This window comes from Etheostoma cragini, chromosome 7 (genome assembly GCF_013103735.1).
Source record: "Etheostoma cragini isolate CJK2018 chromosome 7, CSU_Ecrag_1.0, whole genome shotgun sequence".
Classification (NCBI taxonomy): domain Eukaryota; kingdom Metazoa; phylum Chordata; class Actinopteri; order Perciformes; family Percidae; genus Etheostoma; species Etheostoma cragini.
Window position 1 is genome coordinate 20,330,383 of NC_048413.1, and position 25,137 is coordinate 20,355,519.

At 40.3% G+C, this 25,137-nt stretch overlaps 1 protein-coding gene across 2 annotated transcripts in view; it reads right to left on the reverse strand.

Moving 5' to 3' along the window:
- Positions 1 to 5,065: 5,065 nt before the first annotated feature.
- sema3h (sema domain, immunoglobulin domain (Ig), short basic domain, secreted, (semaphorin) 3H) overlaps positions 5,066 to 25,137 on the reverse strand; it is a 54,278-nt gene continuing 34,206 nt past the window's right edge. The window contains exons 9-18 of one of the 2 annotated variants that reach the window (XM_034877266.1): positions 19,069 to 19,138; positions 14,918 to 15,062; positions 14,669 to 14,758; positions 14,258 to 14,387; positions 14,093 to 14,181; positions 12,523 to 12,564; positions 11,662 to 11,816; positions 11,057 to 11,118; positions 9,899 to 10,041; positions 5,066 to 9,646 (exon numbers count right to left, since the gene is read on the reverse strand). In XM_034877266.1, coding sequence (XP_034733157.1) covers positions 9,158 to 9,646; positions 9,899 to 10,041; positions 11,057 to 11,118; positions 11,662 to 11,816; positions 12,523 to 12,564; positions 14,093 to 14,181; positions 14,258 to 14,387; positions 14,669 to 14,758; positions 14,918 to 15,062; positions 19,069 to 19,138 — 1,415 coding nt within the window. In that variant the 3' untranslated portion in view covers positions 5,066 to 9,157. Of the gene's footprint in view, positions 9,647 to 9,898; positions 10,042 to 11,056; positions 11,119 to 11,661; positions 11,820 to 12,522; positions 12,565 to 14,092; positions 14,182 to 14,257; positions 14,388 to 14,668; positions 14,759 to 14,917; positions 15,063 to 19,068; positions 19,139 to 25,137 lie in introns of both variants that reach the window. The other variant, XM_034877265.1, reaches the window with a different exon arrangement.

The window sequence follows — 25,137 nt, forward strand, 5'->3', positions numbered from 1 at the left end:
ATATTTCCAGAGCAGTGCTGCTTCATGCTGAGCAACACCCAATGACTGTACAGTCTGTAGCAACACTTCACTCCCGCACGTTTTGTCAGTGTGAGTTTATTTGTCTCTATCAACACTATCACGGTTCATCTTGCACGTATCTCTGTTCTCCCACAGATGGAGACAAACACCATGCACAGCAGCCCCTAAGACAATAATTTTTCTCAAAAAGACAAGTTGCAAGTTGGTGATTTCATTATGAAAATGTATAGCAGTAGAGCATCCTGATGGCCTGACCTGGCCTTACATATATATACTCAACAGTTATATATGAGAATGTTTGTTTCCTCAAGAATTACTATGTCTCTAAGGATATATAAAACACAGCTGCTGCTATTGTATACCCTTTGCAGCCATGTCATACAATACAAGGATCAGCGTTTCCTGTTTTTACAGGGTGCCTATTTAATTTTCTGTTACTGGCCTTCAACAGACTCTTTTCATTATAATATAATGTATATAGTTCATCTTCTCATCAGACAAATGCATATAGTCCCTTCCTGTGATGTCATGCTCACAGTATAGTCCTACAAATAGGTGTTTTACTAATTTCAGTCCATTGAGTAAAAGGACAATCAGGACAAATGTCACGCAGTTGTGTCTATTTGAATTAGTGTAACTGCAAAACTGTTGTTCTTGCTTTGCTTGATAACCCATTATTGAATTTGAGAAACGTTTTATAAATTATTTAAATAATGTGATGGCCTAGGTTAAGCATTTTTGGCTTCACAGTGGAAGCCAGGCCAGCGGCTTTTTAAACCCTTGAATGTGGTCAGAAATGACAAACACGGCTGCAGAGGAGGAGAGAAGTTAAAAAAACACAATGTCACCACATCTAAAGATCTTGTAAAATCTCTCATCCACCCCATCCTTTGAGGCCAGCTGCTCCCTCTCTCTCTTGATGGGGATTTGGCTGTTTCATGCCATTCGTTCCCTTTCCTTTTGGTGCCAAACATCAAAGCTTGAGGAATTTACCTAAAGACAATTAGACTTCTGAAATAAGCCAATGGTTTCCAGAGTGTCCCAACAGAACACTCAATAACCACCATGACCTTCACCAGATTTTCTTTGTGAGGAGAACACTGTCTCAGAGAAGCTTAATTAACAAACAAGTAACTGCCACAAGAAAGGCAACATCTAGGGAAATGAGGCATATAAAGTCAATTGAAAGCACGTTCCTTCAAAGATATTTATTTTTTCAAAATAAAAGCTGGAGACTGCGTGTTGCACATTGATAACCGAAATGACGGTGAGGGCTTGTAAATCATATTCCCATAAATCACAAATATCAATCGTATCCCAATTCAAGGGCAGGTTGGACCTGAGGTGAACCTGCTTCTCCTTAAATGAGAGTTTATCCTCACAAAGACCCAAACTAATGCTGCATTCACATGCTCCTCTTCGACTCACATTACCAGGAAGTTGCCCTAAAATGGCTGAGAAAGGGGCATAGAACAGAAAGAAGGGTTCACATACCTTAAATTGCAATGCAATCTTTTCGTTTGAAATGCTATGGATCAGCAGTTCAGGAGAATTAGTTTTCTTCTAACCTTTCTTCTAAGTGACGTGTGTCAGTGGTAAACTAAGTTAACTCAAGGTTTTAGGAAAATTCACTTGGTGTAATCACTAGGAATGCTCCCACAGGTGTTTTCTAAACCAAGGCAATCTTCGGCATAATATTTTTTTATATTTACATTTTATTATCCAAATGTCAATGGGGGAAATGGTGGCCTGGAAAGGAAATTTCAAGGACTTTGTGAAAGTTGTCGTTGCTGGTGCAGAAGAAAACATATTCATCAAGAATGCTCAACCGGAAGATCTAGTGGTTACAAGTCAGACGAAAGGACATCGTCAAACAGAGATGTCTAATGTGTGCATGTTCAGCTACCATGAACTATTTAAATGTCGAGTGGAATTAGTATGAGAGTCACAGAAAACCGTCAGAGCCAGTTCGCTGTAAAATTCAATCTTAAGCATGAGCAGACAGTTTTGTCCCACTGAAAGGAATACGGCGCTGAAGTGCACAAACCTGTTATTACACCTAAAAGGCACTTTTATGAGCAAAAGGGTGAAATGAAGACTTTGTGGTCGAATGAGCACTGGGAAAAAAACGTAAAATGGGTAGATGAGTCACTCTGTGTGGCAAATGCCAAAAGCCTCTCCTCTTGACTGCATCTTTCCTACACTGAAGTGTTGTTTGGTGAATACCACCATGATGTAGGTTTTTATTAAGTCCTTTGAGGGAAAGGAAAAGGGCAAACACACAAAATTCTATCCTGAGTAACCACGCCTGTAAAATCCATTTTGTTGACAGCTTTGCATCAGGTTGGTACTAAATTTCCTCTATTTTGGTAGTCACTTGGCATTGATAAGTTCAGCTCCAGGTGCAGGTCCTGGTGGTTTGATGAGGTGAATCTTTCATTTTGTAACAGGAATACATGTCTGGAGATAGCGGTTGAAAGTGTGGCTGTGAAATCGTCAGTGACAATGCCAGGCTGCACTGGGTTTTATTCCAAATCTGTCACCGCCTCACCATCTTCACAAGGGTAAGATTGGTTTAGAAACGTTAAACTACCTTTGCTGTTTCCAGTCACATTTATGCACAAACCCACCACAGCTGTCCTCAGACTTTTACCATGGGGCATATGACTGGCCCTGCATGATTAGTATTAAGGCAGTATAGGGTTGACTCTGCTTGGAAATCACACAATATCTGCCCAGTTTGATCATGATCATCTTTTGTAAAATTGAAAAAGGTGAAAAAATTGTCACTAAAATCATTCATGAGTTCTCTGTTTGTTGTTCACTCTGGTGTGAAATGATAACTCTGCTTGTGTCTCTGTCTCTCTGTCAATGTCTTTTGTCTGATTGTTTGTGTGTGTTTGTGTGTCTGTTTATGTGTGTCTTGCTGGTGATTAGAATGCTTTTGCTTCCTTGCACTAAATACAAAGAAAGGTTTTGAACTAATGATAGTGCTGGAAAAACAAGTCCAATGTCATTAAAATTCTTCATCTTGAGACTACGAATGTCTACCCTGACGTCGTCATACTCAGAATCTGGTTGGAATATGAACTTCCAGACCTCAAATGTTGTGGGCGGGGCTAAATTGAATATGTCTGTACCAAATGACCAACCGGCACTGTCATTGCCAGAGTCAAGAAAACATGTAGCAGCTCCAAAAGAAACCAAACCTGTTTCTTTTAGAGCTGGTACTGCTGAGGACTGACACGGCATGGGGTCGGGTTGGTGAAGAGAAACAAAAAATGACTTTTGAAGGATTTTGATTATTACTTACTCAATAGGTATAGAAAATGAAAAGTCAGCCTTATTTCTCAATTTCTTCTTTATAAACAGTTGGATTTTCTCAATTTTCTCAGTACACAAAAAAAACATCAACGTGTTTCTGTCTAAAAGTATCTGTCATGAGCATCTGAAGTTGAATAGCGACTAGTCAGCAATTAGAACATATTTCCACTCCTCACTTGCCAAAAGAAAAAGAGAGTATTAATCATTGGCTAAATTGACACCGATTAGTGTATTTATTGAAATAGGGGTCTAGTTTGCAAGACTATGTGTTACCCTTTGGCTACATTACAGTATAATAGGAACATACATTATATACAAGATAATTATGGTATCACATTGGTACTCTGTTAGAGAGTAGAGGCTTGTAGGATACAATGAAGAAGGAATGTATATACAACACACTAATTTATTTTAAATGCATGGTTGTCTGTTTTTCTGTGATATCCTGTTTCTCAGACTGAAACACTATCAGGCCAATCATTTTCCTGAAGGAGATTCTTGTCTATGATTATGCTTATAAAGTAAAGTGCAGCAGTAAAATAGATGTAAAGCCACAGTTGCACATAGTTGACCAGAGCCTGTCAACTTTCAAAAGTAGGGTGCATACATAACATTACAATCAAACAGCAGACAAGAATGAAGTACTGCTGACCCCTTCGTTAACCACAAGGGTCTGGAAACAGTGAAGGAAGTAAAGGTTTGTTGGGCTCGATTGGAACGCATCTTTCACCCAGAAGACCGCTCATCAGAACATATCAGTTGTTGGTCATATGAGACGGTACTCTGTGGGGTCACTTTGGCAGGGATGGATGGTGGTTTGGTGTTGTATGGTATGTTTCTGTTTTGTAGTGAAGACAGTGATGGACAGTGTGGCTGAGAAATAACGTAGCTGAAATGGAATGAATCCTTGTAAAATAACTAATGATTTGTGTCCAAACCTGCTTGTGTGCATGTTGAATATGTATGCTGGTCTAGTTTACTGAAAGACATGTATTTAGATTAAATATGGTGGGCGCCCTGAGAGCTCAGTTGGTGAACCAGGCGCCCTTGTTTAGAGGTTTACTCCTCCAACTCTGGCCTGTGGCCCTTTGCTTAATGTCTTTCCCCCTCTCTCTCCCCTTTCATGTCTTCAGCTGGCCTGTCAAATAAAGGCCTTAAATGCAGAAGAAAAAAGCCTAAATTAAATAAGTTGCTTTATAAGAACAGAGAGAAGCAGCATTGAGGTCTGACTACAGGTTTACAATATCAGATTAATCTTGACTCAACAAGTCTCCTAACTCTGCCTTTCAAAGTTTTTTATAATTCCAAAATCACTACAACAAAAGCAACTTAGTTTGTAAAACAAACAGAACATTAAAATAAAAAGGCGGGGGGAAAACGAAGAAGACACAAGAAAAAAATGTTTTTGAATTTGGTTCAGTAGCTTTAAGACTAATTCTCTAAAACTCCAAAGAGTTACCATCCAGAGGATATCAGGACTCATTTTCAGTCATTTTCATGCTTGGGCACAAAAAAGTTGAGGAGTTTTCAAATTTATACGAATACAAGGTTAAAATAATCCAATGGGATTTTAAAGGTGTGTCGTTTGTATGCGCTAAAAAGAAGGAGAACTAAAAAATCATTAATATGGTTTTCACTTGTTATGTCTACTGTATGTCTGTGTTTTTCTGCGTAGTTGTATATTTGTTATTGGCACAAAAAACCACAAAACACAAACATACTCATTTGAAAGCAGACATTTATACATATTTACAAAAAAAAAAAAAAAATCTACGCACATAAGAGGAAACCGGTCAAATAAAGTTTCATTCCGCAAAGAAGTCGTTCTGGAAAATCACAAGAGACGAATATTGACACTGAAATGTAAATACAGAGAAACAGAGTGAAACACAAGAGGCCGTTGTAATGAACAAGGAGCAGCTCTGCACCAGCGTCTTTAAAGGAAACACTAAAAGTTTAAAATGGTACACCATCAAAATGTTTTGTAGAAGTTCAGCCTACTTCTCTTTGCTCAGGTGTTTGAATCTGACACATTAAACACATCACACACTCATATACACACAATATCCACAAGCCACAGACCAAAGCTTTATTATTTTCATGTTCTCTAGGTCGATGGATTTAATGCATAATTATGAGAGCAGAGACAGAGCCTGTTAAATGGGAAATGGAGGGGGGATATGTTTGGCTTCTCTACCCCTTTAAAATATTTTTAACGATGGATTCCAACCCCCAAAGACTCTGTACATTTCATATGATTATGTACAATGAATCTTTGCATGTCTGCAACAAAGTATCTCCAGATTGAAATAACAAAAATATAACAATGATTGTGTTGGCATTCAACAGCCCCCATGAGACCCACAGACAGTATGTCAGTGGCTACGACTCATACAATGTTGTTTGAATGCTCACATAAATTACTGTTTACTTGTCGTGTCCTAAATGACATATTTGGCAGATGTCTGAGAACACACCAGATCCTGATTTAATTTGAATCATTCTGCCAGCTTCACACTCACCCACACACCCATTCATTTTGAGACGTGGCTATACCAGACACTTTCAACGCTCAACAGTTACTGAGAGCAACACACGCTCATACAAACTCTCTCTGTCTTTACTCAAACACACACATTCAGAAGTAGGTCTCAGCACTGGTTGGCTCTTTCATGTGGCCAACGCCAAGAAGCCAAAGAGCCAAGCCCATGTTCATTTTTTTGCAGGCTCTCCCTGCTCTGAGTCTGGTTTATTTTTCTTACAGCATCAAAGGTGTCTCCGATCGAGTGCTGAGTTCCCCATTTGAAAGATTTACTGGCTTGGTCTCTAAACCTTCGTTTCAGCTCCTCTCACTGTGATTCCACTTGTGTCAAACACGCACACACAGATGCATTCTGTAGAGACAGACATACAACCAGAAGAGCAAATGGATTGAGATCCTTAAGGACCCAACATGGGATATCTTTACTCTAATAAAAACAGAATTGCATGCTCAGCATCATTATTATGGAACTAAATTAAATATATGAAAATATGAGAGGCTGTTGTTATTGAACTAAACCATGCATGTAAATGCATCGTCTTCAAGTAAACCATCCAAAATAAAGTAAAGTCTTAATGTTGGGAGATTTCCCCTTCTCCCTCTCCATTTTCTCTGTAAACTACAGCACAGCACTAATGTCTGATGTTTCAGGATTTGTTTGTATCTTTTGTTGAGGGAAAAGTATATAAACTCTCAGAGAAACAGAAAGCCATTACAGTTTAGATTTTTCTGCACCGAGCCAAAGTAGTTACTTTTACTTTAAAATGCCTGTGGGACGGGCCAGATTCTCAAATTAAAATGACCAGGGTTGTTGGCATTACCGCTCTGAATTTCCACAGGTGGGAGTGGGAAGGTGCATCAACAGTAGCAGATGGTAACAAGTACCATGCAGACTTGAATGTGTGGGCACACAAACATACATACGTACAAAGACAGACCAACACAAATGATAAATGATAAAGCGTCCAGTTTGTGAGACATTATGGTTGAATTGGTTAATTTGGGAGCTTGACGTATTTTCCCAAAAAATTGACCTTGCAACTTCTGAAACAAGCAGTTACACTCCAGACTAAAATAAATACCACTAAGAAGAAAGTTACATAGAGGTGGAACAAGTTGTGTTCGTTTAACATTTTAAAATTAAGAACAAATCACAATTTACTGCCTTGCAAAGTTACTGAAGTTGCTCATATTACAAACACCAGAGTCCATTTGACGCCAGTCCTGTTTAGCACTTTCTCAAGTTCCAACTTTGAATAATAAAGGCTTTTTTATTATACATCAAGTCTACTTCAAAATTTACAGCCAGATGTCATCGTCAGCTGGAGCTACAAGACCAGCAATATATTACTGCAGTTCTTTAGTTGGGCTGGACCCACTCATAGTCACCAATGGCCCATTTTGGGTGCTGAGCCGTGGGTTAAAACACATGCATGTTCTGTACAGAGTCTCTTGCCAACTCAGTTCATCCTTTGGTCCTCTAGGAAACCTGTTTCCGTGTCCATTTTGTATCAAACACGACTAATTTGAAGAAAAAAAATGAAATAAAAAACATCTTGATATTCTACATGGTTCAATATGCTGAATTAATGATCAGTAACCAGTGACAGTAAAACCCCATTTTTTATCCAATGAATAGAGAGACTCTTACATTTCAGTTGATAGGCATTGGAAATATGATTTTGATCATTTCAAATATCTCTGCGTTTGGCCCAAAATGTCTAGTAGTAATGATCCTGGATTTGACACTAAAAGTCATTTAATGTCTGTTTGAAAAAGTTCTTTTTTGAAACAAGTAAATGGAAAGGCTTGATTGTGCCTCGCCTAATAGCAGCTAAATATTTTTTTTCTCAGAAATTACAGAGCAAAATTACATTTTGTAGATCAAACTGGAGCTGATGTTGAGATGTTACATTTGTTCTACATAGCAATAATCATAATTCTTATATCTGTACACTATACTCATTAGGGACTCAAGACTATCAGAATAGGATAGAGCATTTGTTTCGGACATTATAAAACACATCAGATCCATGGTGCCTGTTTACTTTTTCCAGCACCTACACTAAGCTCTCTGTTGCATGACACGGCCAGATATGTCTGTAAACCTTACCAGCTAACACTTGTGAATCTAAGGAGAACATAATGACAACATCTCCTTCAATGTGTGTGTGTCTACAGCTTCTCCGTCCTGAGTAAGCTGATCTGTAACCTCATCAAAGCTGTCGCCCTGCTTTTCTCTTCCTTTCATCTTTGCGGTCACGGTCAGTCATTTTGCAGTAAGACTCCACCTATCTGAAGAAACCAGCAGAACTCTCCCTGAAAGTGAACTGTTGGTATATATCTAATTGGGGGGAAAAGATGCAGAATGCATTGCTACTATAATACAGTGTTATTTACTGCTATTCACAACCTACAGTAAATAATTACCTTCTCAAAGCTCTTTAAATAATTCTCACTGCTAATTATTTTCCCCCAAAAACACACACATCACAGAGAACATTTAAACATTTGTTTAGGAAATGTTGCTTGCAACTGCAATACCATAACTTTGAGAAACATATTCAAAATCTCAAGCATTTTGTATGTTTCTGTGAGATGCATTTCAAAGCATACTGAATTTAATGGAAACCAGTGTCTGCCTGGAAGGTACAAAATCAATCTAAACACATCTGTTCTGCTTTGGAGAATAATTGGCAGTGCGTATGTGATTTATAATCAAGCCACCAGTATGGTCCTTTAAGGCAGCACTTCAGAGGGGTTGGATGATTTTTCAAATGCAGGATATCTACTTTTGGAATTTTTGCTTCTCAGTAGAGGCTCCAAATCCAAAACATGCTTTGCCATGTCCTTGTCCCAACACAGACTCAGTTCAACGGAGTGATCTGGATGTGCGGCTCATCCTTCATTCAACATGCTACGCAGCCTAAGGTTCTACTTTTTCCTTTTTATTCACAAGTCTTTTGTCCTCCTGTACATACTTCAGTTTGTGTGTGTAACTTAGTTTGAAAGTTTGTCACTATAATGAAAGGATGTCTTTTTTGTATGTAGATAAGTGCATGCGCAAATCAAAGTCTCTGTACATACAGTATGTGTGTGTCTCAGTGTATAAGTTAAGTGTGTGTACACGTGTGTCTTAGTGTGGACGTTCCCATAAGTGTGTGGTGTGTGTGTGTGTGTGTGTGTGTGTGTGTGTGTGTGTGTGTGTGTGTGTGTGTGTGTGTGTGTGTAAAAGTCACTGAAAATCCGCCCTCCTGCTCTGCGACACATTCAAGCGCTCCTCGGTGCCCTTTGCTGAGGCTTGCTCCTGCTCTTCCTCCCCGCTGCTCTTCCTCTTCCTCCCCCTCCCCCTCCCCCTCCCCCTCCCCCTCCTCCTCCTACTCTTCCACCACCGTGCTTGTGCCTCTCTCCCCTCTCTTTCTCCTTGTTTGGCTTCACCATGATGTCACTGTGGCGACGGTGGTTGCGTGAGGGGCGGTATCCTAGCCTCCGGCAATGCTGGCTGAGGTTTCCAGGGTGAATCAACGGCATCACGTCCTCGTACCATGGCTGGGTCCCTGCGCTCTGATAAGACGAGGCAGACCAGGAAGTGAGGAGGCGATTGGCCGAGGGGCTCCAGACGGCGAGGCGGACAGTGACGGCGGTCCAGTGGTAGCCATGCTCTTCCACCTGGCAGTGGTAGACGCCGCCGTGAGACAGCTCCGCTTGACGGATCAGGACGCCCCGCTCAATCACTACCAGCTGGTCACCTGTTACCACCTGGAGAGAAAGAGAGAGAGAGAAAGAAAGAGAGAAAGAGAGAGAGATAGAAAGAGAGAGCGGGAGATCAGATGCTGAGCACATAAATGTCCAAAACATGTCTATTAATTAGTTATGAGGGATGTGTGGAGAAAACTGATGCTCAAAACAAAAAAACAAAGTTATACACTTGTAAGGTACTCTGCTCTGTGCAATTATTGACAGTCGCAGCATTTATATTTTGTGTATGTCTTAGTGTGTGTGTGTGTGTACCAGGTTCAGTTCCGGACTGTTCTCTCCAGCCTGTTTGTACCAGGTAACAGCAGCGAGTCTGGATCGTGGCAGACACTCCAGGTAGGTGCTGTTGCCCTCGGCAACCATCATCATCCTCTGCTCCGCCTCCACTTGCAGCCCGGCTGAATGACAGCAAGGGAAAGATTATGACTGATTATAAATTTGTTTTTTGTCTAGTTTTAATTCAGTTTAATTCCTTTTCCCCCCGAGAACTGTCTCTTTCATTTTTTATCAAATTATCACATATTTTATATGTTTGCCTATTTACAAAATGCCTTTATCAGTGTGTTTTACTCATTTTAGGAGTTTATCTGGATCAAGGTTCTAAGAATGGAGGGTTGTATGTTGTGCTGATTAATGATGACTGTAAAGCTCCTTAATAACATATTCAATCATATATTTATTATTTTGGGCCATATAAATAAAACTGATGCTGTAACTAGATTCATGTAATGGCGTTTTTTCCATTAATGGTACCTGCTCAACTCAGCTCGACCACGGTGCCCGTCCTTCTGTTTTCCATTGCAGATTAGTACCGCCTCATGATTGAGGCGAGCCGTGGCTGGTGGCCATAGCAGGAAACTACCGTGGCCTAACGCAACACACACAGAACGTTGAAGGTGTGTTGTTTTTTATTCTCGGCATGGGGCTGTTGCCACAGCCAGAAGACAAATTGGTTTCAATAGAAGCTGAGGCAGCAAACAAAAGAAAAGCTTGCTAAACTATTTAAACACGGCGGGTTTGTTCAGGACAACCCCCGTCTGTTGTTAGCAATGATGCCCCAGTGAATAGTGACGGTTCTCTCCGACCAATCAGTAGCCTGCAGGTTTTCACGTAACCTTTAGGTATCACCTCAGCTTGCTTGGAACCTCGACTGAGGTGGTACTAAAAAAAGTACCGGTTGGCATGTACTATGGACTTTATTTTGTAATGGAAAACCAAAAAAGGCGAGTAGATTCGAGGCAAGTCAGGTAGGTACCGTGAAGTGTAAAAAGGCCATAAATGTTTCTCACTGTAGCTGAGGCATTAATAAAGTGCAACAGTAATTGCCTGCCAAAGGTTGCACTAAGCTGATTGTGTGATTGTGATCAGTAAGTACTGCTGAATAAACAAATACTTCGTAAATTAGCTCCTCACCTCCTTGTCTGACACACTGAGTTAGAGGATCCTCATCCTCCCCTAAGTGACGAGCGTTCCTTCTGTAGAGAAAAAGACATGAAATTACAGTAAACAAAAAAAATACAACTTGCTTGTCGTTTAAGAGGTTGCAATGTTTATTACACCCTGTGGTGTGGAAGTGTTTGACTAAATGAACAATACGCAGACATAGTAATAATTAGGTTTAATCCACTTGGGACATAATTCGATTTTGTGTGTGCTAAGTAGAAATTTTAGCTGATGATGATGTTGGCACTAGAGGAGAGGTCAGGGCGTCACCAAAAACATCCTCATTTGCAAGTTTCATGTAAATATGTCCATTTGTCATACTTTGTAATAGGGAAGTGTTGGTCAGGTGGAAAAAATGCTTACAACTTGATCAGAAAGATTTCAGTTCAGATGTAATTTCAGCCACATTTCAAACTATCAACAAATGTGGTTAAAATCAGATTTGAGAAGATTAATTCCATGTGTTTGTCCTTTCGTATTCAGACTTTAGTGAGTCTTTTTAACTTGTAAGAGCTACATGCTACGTTGCCAGATCAATGTTGTTTGGATGAACAGATCAAATTTATTGTCCCTACCTGCGTACGGTGGGCATGTAGGGGCTGCAGGCATGTCCGTCCCAGGTACAGTATGGGTCCCTGGCCAGGCAGCACTCAGCACAGGCCTGGCCATACAGCTCACACTGGTACAGGGCCAGCTGGGACACACCCTCCCTGGAGCCCACAAACAACCACTGCTAAAGGAGAAGGACGAGAAGGAGGAGGAAGGGAAGAGGGGCATGAAATATAGAGACAGAGGAGAAAACAATGGACAACAGGGGGGAGGAGGAGACATAGTAAATGATAGTAAAGAGCGAAGGAGGAATGGAAGTAGGAAAGAGGAGAGTAAAACAATGAAGTAGAGCCAAGAGAGAAAGAGGTAATTTAGTTTGCTCCTGTAAAACTACATTGACAATCAACAGCTAAACAAGATACATCTTCACTCTCTGAGTCACACATCCAACTCGCACTGTAACAATGTCAGTGTGTGGCCACAGGGAGTGAATGTGTGTGTGTGTGTGTGTGTCTGTGTGTCTTTCTGTCTATGCGAGAGGGAGAAACATGGTGATGCTTGCTTTTCATAATTGTGATGTGTGTATATGTGTGTGAACCATTTTTATTTTTATTTCATGAAACCCAGACTATTTTAATAATGCAAGGTGTATTTCTGTGTGTGTATGTATGTGTGTGTGGCATCTCTTCATTACTGCACCCACTGAAGTAGTGTAACCATAGCAACTGGTGATGAAGCTGTCCTTGGAGATACAAGGTGGAAAGATGAGTGATACGTGTGATTTTGTGCCTGTTCGTGTGTGTGCATTTTCGTGTGTGTGTGTGTGTGTGTGTATGGGAGTTTGGAAGTTTGAAAGTGAGTTTCTGTCTGTCTCTCTCATTTGTTACCTTTTTCTTTGAGAGTGTCATGGCTGTCACAGGGGATTTGTGCTGTGAGGAAGAGAGAAAAGAAATCCAGTTCCAATTGAGACAAACAAGAAAAGAAACTGTCGCACTCAGATACATACAGACAGACAGACAGACAGACAGACAGACAGACAGACAGAGATACAGACAGACAGACAGAGAGACAGACAGACAGAGATACAGACAGACAGACAGAGAGACAGACAGACAGAGATACAGACAGACAGACAGAGATACAGACAGACAGACAGACGGAAATACAGACAGACAGACAGAGATACAGACAGACAGACAGACAGACAGACAGACAGACGGAGATACAGACAGACAGACAGACAGACGGACAGACAGAACTACAGATAGATAGATAGATAGATAGAGGGATAACTAACACATTTACTTAATTTATACTGAGAAAATAATTTGTCTAAGGGATTGTTTGTTTTTTATGTAAGGGGCTACCGGAGGAGTTTTGGGGTCTTTAGTCATAAAAAACTTGACCCTCCTTTCAGCAATAATACATTTTTCTATGACCCTCCCCAACAATTTATTGATGACTTCTGTTCTGTTTTGTGCTTGGGCTAAAAAGGACAGGTAACCATTGTTTTTATACAACCATGACATACTTGACTAACCTCTGCTGTCTCATCTTATACATCACGCTCCGCTGTTATGGTGGCCATTGAAATTTTTCTTTTTCATGAATACAAAAGTTGGATGACCCTCCCCTCAACAAAAAATAAAAAGACATGACCCTCCCCTGTTTCTGCCGGTGGTCCATTCCAAAAATACCGAACGGTCCTTAAACAGCTTTGGCAGCTGCTGCAAACCATAATCATTTTAAACATGTTTGAATAATTAGAAGAGTTGGTCTCATAGACTGGTAATCATCCATATCATTCCAATGGGTATCACAACACACATACTCTACAATAGAGAGCAGAAAAAACAAACTCAGACCTCAGACAAAGAAGTCTAAACCACATCAGAGAATTCAAGAGTCAACACCGAGTTTTTCATGAATTTGAGCCTTCAGTAGAATTAATTTTGAGCTGAACTGGGAATATTGTGAACTGTGGATGCAGGAAATTAGCGTTTTTTACAGTCAAACACAATAACTATGTGCAGCTGTGGAATTTTATGCTACATTTTTGAGTCCTGGTAAGTAACAAGTCTTGGATAATAGTATTTTGCTACATTTCATGTGTAGCCAATGGTTTCCATTCATTTTCATGTTTTATGAACAGTGGATTTGTAGTTTGTATTAGTGAACATTAGGTTTGTTTGAAAAACTGTTAGATCAAGTTTGAAAAGTCTAATGTTTGATTTTCTTACAATAAAGGAAAGGGATGGACAGTGACCACAATAGCGGCATGAAGGGCAGCATAAAATACGTAAAAAAATGTTAAGCACCACAACTACTGTACATTTGCAGAATGATTAGCTGTTATGCAAAGTACACAGTACTCAAGTATATGATACATATGGTAACCATGCAAAATCCCTGGTATAGAGATTGCATTGTGTTTTGTACAGAAAGAGATTGCTGTACCTGAAAGACCTGCAGCTGCTCCAGAGTGACCTCCTGACTCTGACCGTGTTCTCTGGGCAGATGGATGGCCTTCAGCACCAGGCCTGAGTCTGCAGAATAAACCATTATTGTGAAACAACATTCAACATACACATTGGAAGTAAAGATCCACAGCCCACACTCTACCTGTGCCGATAAACAGGACGTCGTAGGTGCCGTCCACGGCCTCCACTCTATCCACCAACAGCTTGCTGAATTTGTAGTGAACACCCACTCTGACCAGGAGGGGGCGCTCTCCCAGCGGCAGCACATTTTCCTAAAACAGTGGGACAGTTTAAGTTTCTAATTTTCAGATTTAGAAAGCATTACATGTGAATGAAAAATGACATTTATTTTGTTATGTTTTTGTTGAATAATTTTTGTCAGTGTTGTGACTGGTGTCCTTTGCTGATTTAATATCTTAATCTTGCTTAAGAATTGGAATGAATAGAGTGCACTTGACTAAGTGCACTTGACTAAGTGCACTCTATGTAAAATAATCCACCGTCTAATTAAATTAGATAGTGTCATTTATAAAAAGTGAAATATCAGCCAAACCTGCAGCAGCGGGTGAGTCCTGCTGAAAAAGATGACGTCGTCAGGATATTCTCTGGTCGAGCTGTAACTTCCATATGTGCTGCTGGGACACTGAGAGAGATAAGATAAGATTAGAGAGAGACACGTAAAGAAACAGAGAGAAAAAGAAAAGGGTAAGAATGTTTGGAAGACATTGATAAATACTTGATATATTCGTGTGATGTAGTTCACCTTAAAAATAATTGCCTGAAGGAGTTTTGAGTGACTTACAGTTCCTGGTCGCGGGTAGGGCACCTTGCCTGTAAACTGCGCCCACTTATACTGAGGCCCCTCCTTATGAAGGAAGTTTCCCTTGAAAGCCCGAACCACATCCTCCATTCTGTAAACGCACACTGCTGAACCATTCAGGATATCACTGTGGATAGACAACAAAGAAACGAGAACTGTCATTCATCACAGTCAAACTTATAATTTTTTCATTTGTTATTCCTCCAGCGTACATGAATAAACGCGGAGTATGTCTTTGATGAATTTACTTTATGAGTTGCAATAGTCTTAAAGCAGCAAATTAAATAATGAATTGATGTACTGTATGTACTGAATGAAGATCTGTGAGTCATTGTGGCTTTTCAGCATGAACGCATCAATTCACTGAATGTGGTCCAACCCAAAGTCCAGCTTGGATGAATGTGCTGCTTACAGCCCCCACCCCAACACATCCCATCCACCGTGTTTAAGATCATGGTTAAGATTTGGGCTAAGTGTATTTGAATTACAGATTCCAGTTGAGTTTGACAAGCAGAGCTGCCAGAAACAGAACAAATAAAAAGGCAGTGTTATAATGTTTTAGGATGGTTTCCTTCAGCTCAGATGGCTGACACATCGCAGTATGTTTAGTCTAATTTTCTCTGGAGTGAAGCTTCTTTTCTCCCATTCTCAGAAAGGTCAGAGGTCTCCGTAGCTGGTATGGATTTTAGTTTCTCAATGGCACTTCAGAAAGGATAAAGTCTTTCAACATGAACTTAGTTCTTAGACTTTAGACCTATATCCTTGACGTTCCACTTCTGGGATTGCTCTGTTGCAGATAGAAATTCCGCCATATTTCACTCATTTAGGCCAGATATCCTTTGCTTTGGACTTCCTTTGTGTCTGGCTTTTAAACACTGGTCGATTTATTAGGACTATGGTTTAACCTTTCCTCAGATCTCTGCAGGATAAATTGAGACGGATAGTCTAGCTAGCTGTCTCAATTTATGAGTTTTTGGGTTGCACGACTAAAACAACCTTTGAACGTACACATTTTCCACCAAAACAAGTTCCTTCCCGAGGCTTTTTTGTAGTGGTACCGTTTTTCCCCTGGTGACTAGCACCCCCCAAGCAGTCTGGCTGTCACCAGACAAAGCCATGCTAAATAGATTTGAGATTGAGAATTGCTCTGTATTTTCTCTACACAAGAGGCGTGACAAACGGGCATAGTTCAAATAACTCAACTCCAATAACAATTGGAAAGTCCTTCAACCAATCAGACCAACAATCCTGGTGACGTAGAAGCGACAGCAGCATCAACGGGGTTGCTGCGCTTCGGTGGCCGCTATGTTGAATGTAACCAAGAAGCTGCTTTGTCGCTTCTCTATCGTCACCGTGTATACCCGCCAAGAGCGTAGCAAGTAGATAAGCCAGTTTATGTTTGGTTCCCGCTATATGGTGAACTGAAGCAGGAGAAATAAACGTGCAGGTTTCAAGTCCAAGCTGCAGGGCAAATTCCAATTGCCAGCAGAGTAGATGGGGTTTACCCAGTCTACCGCCCAAGAGGAATGTGATGGTTTAAAGAAATCCCAATAAACCAGAGCATGTTTTCTCCCATCCTGGAATGCTGTGTGGACTAGCCAGACCCTCCTCTGCAGCGCTGTGGAGGAGCATGACCTTAAAACCCAGGCACTTTTTAAGTGAAACACACATAACAATGTTCAAATATGGTTGTTTAAAGATGCCAAACAACATTGAGATGCCTATTTCTGCCACATTTTCTAGAATGTATGTAGTGTGTTTTCTAATAATATGGAGAAACTTACAAACAACTTATCTGTTCCCTTCAACTAATCTGATAACCAATAAAAAAACAACCAAACCGTGCAGCAGCGAGCAGCTTCATTTTCTCTGGAAATATTATCACTGGTGTCTGAGATAGCATGTGTGATGGGCAAGAATCCAAATATGTGGACAGAAGGTGATCAAGCATAGCTGCTAAATTCTTTTTATTCAGTGTAATTTCAATTCCTCACATTTTGTAATTAATGGACCAGTTATGCATAGTATTTCAGATGAAATTCCCAAACAAAAAAGTAAGGGATGTATGAATGAATAAGTTAATTAATGAGCATAAATATGTATCAGTACATGAAAAAAAAAACTGCGCAAACCAACAAATTAATAAACACATGCTTCTCCAAATCAGCAATGTACAAAAAATAAGTCTTAGATGTAATAGATTGTCAATTAAAGTAAGAAATGATTCAATTAAAAACTAAGTGATACAAGCAAATAACAGAGATCAGATCCAGAGCCAAGACTCACTCCACTTCATCACAGGGGACACAAACCTCTGTGTGTGCAATCATCAGTGAACCAGAAAGAGAAGTTTCCATTCAATGAATGACCTTTCTGCAGACTGCAGTTCTGTGGTCGGGACCCCACCCTGGGTGATGCTTTGGATTTCTGTCCGTTCCCCACTGAGATTCCAGACACTTTCCAAAACCCAGAAACAGAGCAACTCCCCAACTGTAAAGCTCTGGCGCCTCAGAAATTGGGTTATTCTCAGAGCATGTGGTGCCCTCTGTAAATTTGGAGGAAATGAGAAACTGCAGGCATTTTTTTTCAGCCAGTGCCTATTTTTCAGTAGAATTGTATCTATTCACCTGTTTTCCGTCTTTCAGTCTTAATGAGAGCCTCTCTTTTTGAGTACCAGACTTTATTTCTATCCATCTGTCTGTCTGTCTGCCTTCTGTCTTGCAGTTTTATGTTTGTGTTAGTGCTTTGTCTCCAAAGGAGACTCTGTTATGACTGTCTCGTTACAAGATGCAGGCAAATTACCATGTTGGAGATAGCAACAGAAAGCATATGGACTCCAATCAAACCCTTTTCAGTGCTGCTTCATATTTTCCATGTTTTAGCATGGTTTTTAATAAAGTCTGTAGTTTCACAGGCTTTTGTTGTTCTGGTTTGACCATGCATATTGTATTTTGCAATTTGTGTTATAAGTTAAGTTAATTCTTTTCTCAAAATTTTTGTTCGTTGAAGTTTCTTGCGGCCTCCTCAAAATGAGACCTCAGGGAGAAACTCTGATTGAAAGGAAAGTAAATGAATAAGTTTCGGGTAAACAGTCAGCGCACTGATGATGATGTTGATGTGATGATGAAGGCTCAAAGAGCACAATTTTGTTAACAGATATGAATGTGTTTCAATAATGAGTCACACTGTGACAGAAGACACTAGTTCTACTGACAGAAGACTAACTTTTATAGCTACTTAATTCTCCAAATAGGTTAACATACACCTGTTTCATGTAAAATAAAAATATCAGGTTTGCTATTTTGTGCACAAAACAGCATGTTTTAAATTGTCCTTTCATAGAGCAGTTGTATTTATCCTGAAAAAATTCCACCTGTCTGTTGTGGATTATTGACTAGGTGTCAGGTCAGTGGTGGGAAATCCTCCCCGCATGAATCATCACTAACTAAAATGTCACAATCACCTCCACTGTCAGCTGCAGTTTAATTCAAAGCATTTGTTTTTGGCTTATAAAGTTCCTTTAAGCTTTACACAGCTACAGTAGCTAATGCTGCCAATTAGGGCCACTAAAGTGCAAAGTTGCCTAATCCAGCTTTATCCAAAAAGTTAGAATTTCACCCCCCACAATCAATGTTTGATTTAAATCATTTATTTAAGTAGTTTTCCCTTGTTTGATTTGTAACAAAGAGTGTTTATTTTCAGGAAATCTTAAAGTATGCATTTATCCCTTTGACCTGAGGCTTACATGAGGCCTCAACTGGAGCTGTCGGGGGTTAAATTCCTTCTTTTCTCTTCTCTTCGCTTCCACTCTTCTGAACTCGACTAACTGCTAGAGTTCTTTCTTTCAAACTCAAAAGAAATAAGGGTTCTGCTGTCCTGCACTGTAGCACATATTAGCTGTGCCTAAACATATCTGCAGGGGTTGTTAATCAATACAAATGACGCAATGCATTTTTCTTTCACTATAAACAATCTCTGTTGGAAGAAAACTCTCCACCCAGTGGGAATTGAAAACACTCACAATGCCTCCCAGCCACCATCATACTGGCACTTTCAACTCTTAAACAAGGGTGCACAGATTACTAAATACAATTTAAAGTCACTGCAGTATATTCCCTTACAGAAGTACATACCTAGAAGTGGTAAACAGGCCATAGATGAGAGGGTTCTTTTTGTCTTTCGCCTGGAGGATAAAGATGTCTTCTGGATTGAGGGAACAAGGAAAGGAGGGAGAGTTCAGAAAAAGGAGGGGAAGGATACAAAGAAGCAAAACATCAGTTAAGCCAGAGTAAAATTATGACAGTGTCTGACCTACTGAAGAAGTTTTGATTGGTGTTGCACCTGCAAGTGTGCGTGTGCGTGTGCGTGTGTGTGCATCTATCAGCCTGACTGTGTGACTAATATTGTTGGGCGTGCTGGCAGCATGGCTGACTGGCTGCTTGTAATAAATCTGTAGCCATTAATAACCAGCCACAGTGGGACAGCTGAACCCAAAGTCCGCTAAAGCTGAACTAAACCTGTCGTCATACACACACACACACACACACACACACACACACACACACACACACACACACACACACACACACACACACACACACACACACACACACACACACACACACACACTATCACCACGCCTCAGCCTCACTCTCCATTTGAAACACAGCCAATCACAGCATTTCTTACATTTTCCTCACTCGGACTGCGGACCCTCACACAGTGCAATCAGGTGGAGTGAGGGTTTTTTGCTATCTCCATCTTTCTTTAGAACCTGATGTCTCAGACATCATTGGCATTAGCAATTATTAAATGGTGTTTAAGCATTTTAGAAATTACCCTAACTGGATCCTTGGCAATATTTATATTTATATTTATATTTTAACAGTATATATCATGTACCAAATGTCTGATTTTGACTTATTTTAAAGAGAAGATAAATCTTAGCGTTGCAACTTTGATGAGTGACACTAAATAAAGCTCTATATTCTAACTTGGCACAATAGCAACACCCTGGGAAAAAAACAATTCACTATTATTTAGCTACAATCCTGGAACAAATTTATTCAGTATAAAACATGAATCACACAAAGTTTAATTAAAGGTATTCTGCAGTGTTTTTGACCACAAGTGGCACTGTGGAATAATGCTTTGCTGAGTGTGTCCCCATTTTGTTTGTATCTTGTAATACAACAGCATCAATGCAGGTTTGTCAATATTAAACAGATTATATTTCATTTTGATAGACATGTATAAAAATAACAAAAGAGGTGCCTGGCAACACAATAATGTGTAACAAGATAGAGCAAACTGCTGTTCCATGAAATCCATATCCTGTGGTTTAAAAAAAAAAAAAGATGTCAAATCATGAAACCAAAAAAAAAAAAAACTTTTAAAAGTCTCTCATTTACAAACTTGCTAACAAGCATGTATATGTAACTGCATTTTTTTATCTTTAAAAGAAAACTCCAAGGGGTGTGTGATGTGTTTCTGATTTTGAATAGGCCGTACTCCTTTCCTTCCAGTTCAGTGAACACAAAACCAGTCCATAAATCCAGTCATCCTCGCAATACACAATGACTGGTCAAATGGAGACCGTAAACCCCTAGCAGAGACACTACTGGTCCAACTTTAACAAATTGTGATGCATTTTGAATCTGCATTCTTGTGTTTAAAAACATTACACTGATGCATGGTCTTGAAATGTTGATCACATTTTCAACATTTTTGTCTTCATATTTCTGCTGTTGCTCATCGCATAATTCAGTTGTCTGCTGTCACAGCACAGACAAGGCCTTGGTTTCCACCGTTTTGTAGAGTTGGGTATGTTTTTATCATCATATCACAATGGAGAACAGAGCCTTTGTCTTCTGGGTGGCATGCTGTGATAGTCTATAAATACATGACTTGACTCGGCTCTGAAGTTACAGTGGGACTAATAACTAAAAGTCTTAGGAACTCTATAAAAGGTTTTTATAAAAGGTTTTTATAGAGTAGTCAAGGTGATGTTGAGATACAAAAAGTGTGACAACCTTTGCAGCAATAAAGGATGAAAAAGGATGTTCCAGACAAGGTTTGGATGTGTTCTACATGTCTCTGCCTTTCCTCTTCTCTCCTCTACAAAGATGAGGCAGATATGTTGTTGTGGTGATGGAAACAGCGAAGCATATCACTGTTCCCACATTCCTGACGTTACTGCTGCTTCAGATGGCCTCCATAGAACTACAGCCCTGCAGGAAGCCTAATCTCATCTCTCACACACACACACACACACACACACACACACACACACACACACACCTTCCACACCCAGTGAAGGAGTTGGGAGTTTATACACATCAAACAAAGAGAAATGAAAGCACATACGGCCACATGCATAAACACACACACCAAACTGCGGGGACCTAAGCACAGTCAAACACACACTCATACTGTACGTATAGACACACATTCAATCAGTAGGCCCCCTAGGGCAGTGCAGAGAAGAATATGGGTAGTCTGCAGCCTGCAGCGTACACATTGCTCACTCCATCACTTATTTTATGTATCACTCCTTCACCGTTAAGTTTTTGTTTAGCCCATGTGAGCTGTTATCTCTCTCTTGACTTTTGTTCATGTCCTTTATCTCTCTTTACCATATTTTACTCATACGGTAAACCATTCCTCCTTTTTTTCCCAACCTCCTCTTCATTTGTTCTTACATTTCTGGCTAGTTTTCATTCCTACTCACATCTCCCTCTTCAACTCCTGTCATTAATCAAAACCTTTTATCATCTCTCCATTTTCTTTTTCTCTCCTACTACTTGTCTTAAAGTTTTTATGGCAGTTTTGCTTTATTACTCCCGATGATATATATGCTGTTGGGTGAATGCTTTCATCCAAAGCGCCTCCATTTTTTCTTTAAAGGAAGGCATGAGCCAGAGTCAAAGGGAGGGCATCGGAATATATACATCTAAACCTGCAGAGTTGAGTTTTAAAGCCACACAGCCAGCCTGGTGGAAGCCATTTCTGCCTCCCTTTAAACCTGGTGGGTGGGAACATGTTTACCGGGTGATCGAAATGGGATCTGATGGAGCAAAAAAACTGATAAAGTCCATTTGTAAGTGAACTCAGAACATCCACACATCTACAGAGGTGGTCAGAGCCATATTTGGCCACATTCACAATAAAGTAGTGACGCAGTTTTTCTGCAGGAGACGTGTTGGAGTTGGGGAATGGTCAACAAACCTTCATGTGCAGAGGTGAAGCACAAGGAAACAAGAAAAAAAGATGCAGCCAGTTGAGAGGGATACAGTAAACAAGGACCTAAACTCCCATAACTATGACAGAAGTGTTTACTTTCAAAGTAAAAGAACATTAACATCCTAGAAGTGCTTTACAGCCACGTGAGTGCTGATAACACGTTGGGCTGGACGTGGTTAAAAAGTGAAGTGAGTTTTTTTTGTGTTAAATGTCTAGGTTACATAATGTTTAGCAGATGCCCTTGTGCAGAGCAATGTACAACAAGACAAAACTATCAAATAAACCCATTCTAGTAAGTTTTTTTTGAAGTACACAAAAGTTAGTCACAGTATACAGAAATTAATATTTTCCCTAAAAGTTGAGAGGGTGACTCAAAGATCTAGTGTGTAACGTGTTTAGTTGTTCATCTTTTTTTGGAATATTTACCACCAACATCAACTCCAAGTATTCCTAATGGCTTGAAAGTTTACATTGCCATTTGCATGAACTGGGGTAGACCCTCCATATCCATGCGCTGTCTTGAAATACGTTAGCTGGTAAGGGACATACAGGATACACTGCTCAGCCTTTCATATTTTCGTTGTCACATGCTAAACTCACTGGTGCTGCTAATCTTGTCATGGGTCTCGTCCCTGCCGGCCCCGGCAAGTTTGAAGAAGGAAACACGGAGGACCACACGTATTCAACATCCAAATTTCAGGAACAGGAGTCTTCTTCTTTGCCCAGAAAAAGAAAAAGGTTATTGAAAAGAGAAAAAGACCGGCTTTTTGAGGCGTAAAGGCTACCGTAGCTGCAATATGTACTTTGAACTGTGTGGCGCGAGAGAGTTGATTGTGATATCTGATCTCAACGCTAGATGGAAGAAATTCCTACACAATGGACCTTTAAGAAGCCTTGAGAAGTAGAATGATAATTTGTTTCCTTTTTTAGCTGCACAATTGTAAACAGAAAAATGCAGAATAACAACACGACAGGCTATACACTTTTACAAACCATTTCAAAATTACCTAACTACAAAACCAGAGAGAGGTGGAAACAGAGGACAACGGAAAACAGAATACAGCGACTGGTTTCTGTTTGCTGCTCTTATGCTGACTCTTACTGAAGTCTCCTAAACTACTTTTGAACCTTATGTGTACGACCTCTTCTACTCTCTCCCAGTGATAATGTCGTTTATAAAAACAGAAAATATCCATAGATGAGAAAAAGCATGAAGCCCAAACACATGAAAGAATAAAATACTGAACCAACACCAGAATATGCTATAATAATACATGCATGTACTAAGCACAGCGGTGCTTTGAGCTAAATGCTAATGTCGCCGTGCTTACCCGCTCACAATGAAAATGCTGATGTTCAGCAGGTACATTGTCTTCCCTTTATCTTAGTTCAGCGTGTTAGCATGCTAACATCTGCTAATTTGCACTAAAAACAAACTGAAACTGACAGTTACATCATTAGTTTTTTGTGTTGGACGAAGTGACATTTCTACCTGTTAGTAGTGCTAGGCAAAGAGTTAAGGGATCACCAATGTGACTGCTTGTCATCCTTAGGGGGACATTAATGTTCGCACCAGATGTCATGCCAATCCATTCAATAGTCGTTGAGAAATTTTAGTCTGGAACAAAGTGGAGCAACCGGCTAATTGACACACTGACACTGCATGCTGCATGCATGCTGGAGACATGCATGTCTCCAGCTAGTAAAAATACTCCAAAAACAAAGTAATCATTTGCTGGCAACGGAAAGCAAAATCTCAATTTACTGCGTATAATGAGAAGTTTTAAAGCCAGGTAGAAAGGAGGCCACACACATGCAAATGTAAACATGCTCATTTCAATATTGAAAGTGCTGCATAAACTTAACATGAACTTCGGTAAAGCCTGGAGGGAAAAACTCTGAATCCCTGACTTCTGCTTGAAAGTTAGTCAGTGTCTCTTTCTTCTCAGCACCTCACTGTGCATTGAGCTTCAAATGAAAACAAAGTTAAACTTCGGAAGAAGCAGCCAGAACAACACTTTCCTTTTTCAGACTTTGAAGAAGACGTCCCAGTTATTTACGGCTCAGCTCGGCAACAAATTCACTCTTATCTCTCCGTGACAAGTTTAAATCACACCTGTTTTAGTGCCATTTCACCTTGCTTCGACATCTACCGTAAGTCTGTTACTGTGGGGAGATTAATGTCATTAATCTTTAATGGGGGAGGGAAAGCAAAACATGCACAAACTGAGTGCAGGAAGTATGAGGCCAATCTGCTTCTGTCTGCATAGTTATCTGAGCACTGACCAGGTGAGTCGAGGTGAACGTTTGATCATTTTTGAAGTTGAAGCAGGAAAGCGTGCAGATTCTAAATTATAAAATGTGTGTGAATAATTCATCTGAATCATGTTGCGGTTAGAGGATACATCTTCATGCTTTCTTTTTTTTTTCTTCCCTCTGATCTTTTTAACCACACCTCGTTTCTCTTTCACTCTGACAGCTGGCCAACATCGTTCTGTGCTGCTTTTCTTTCTCTGAATCTTCTTCTCACCTTCTTCTTCTGTCTGGCTCTTTATCTTTTCATCAGGTGATCATTCTCAGTCACTTTACGCTTAAATCCACCTGGCATTACCAGGATGCCCCTGGGCGTCTCTCATTCCCTTTTTCTTTTCTCACTTCTTTCGCCCCTCCCAGTCTCCATCCCTCCCTCCCACTATCTCTCCATCCCTCCATCTCCCCGTCCATCTGTCTGTCTGGCCTATTTTCTCCGGAGCATTGTTCTTGAGTCTTCTTCTCTAAACAAAAAGCAGCTGTGTTCCCCTGAGGGAAAATAGTCTTGTCTAGCCTGTAAACCTGCAGCCTCTATCTTCCTCCTCCTCCTTCACCTAATTGTCTGGCCATAGCCCCCGAGGCGGACAGCCCTATCCTCCTCATTTCTCTGCTGTTCATTCTTTCCCTCCCTCCCAGCCCAGCCACCCTGA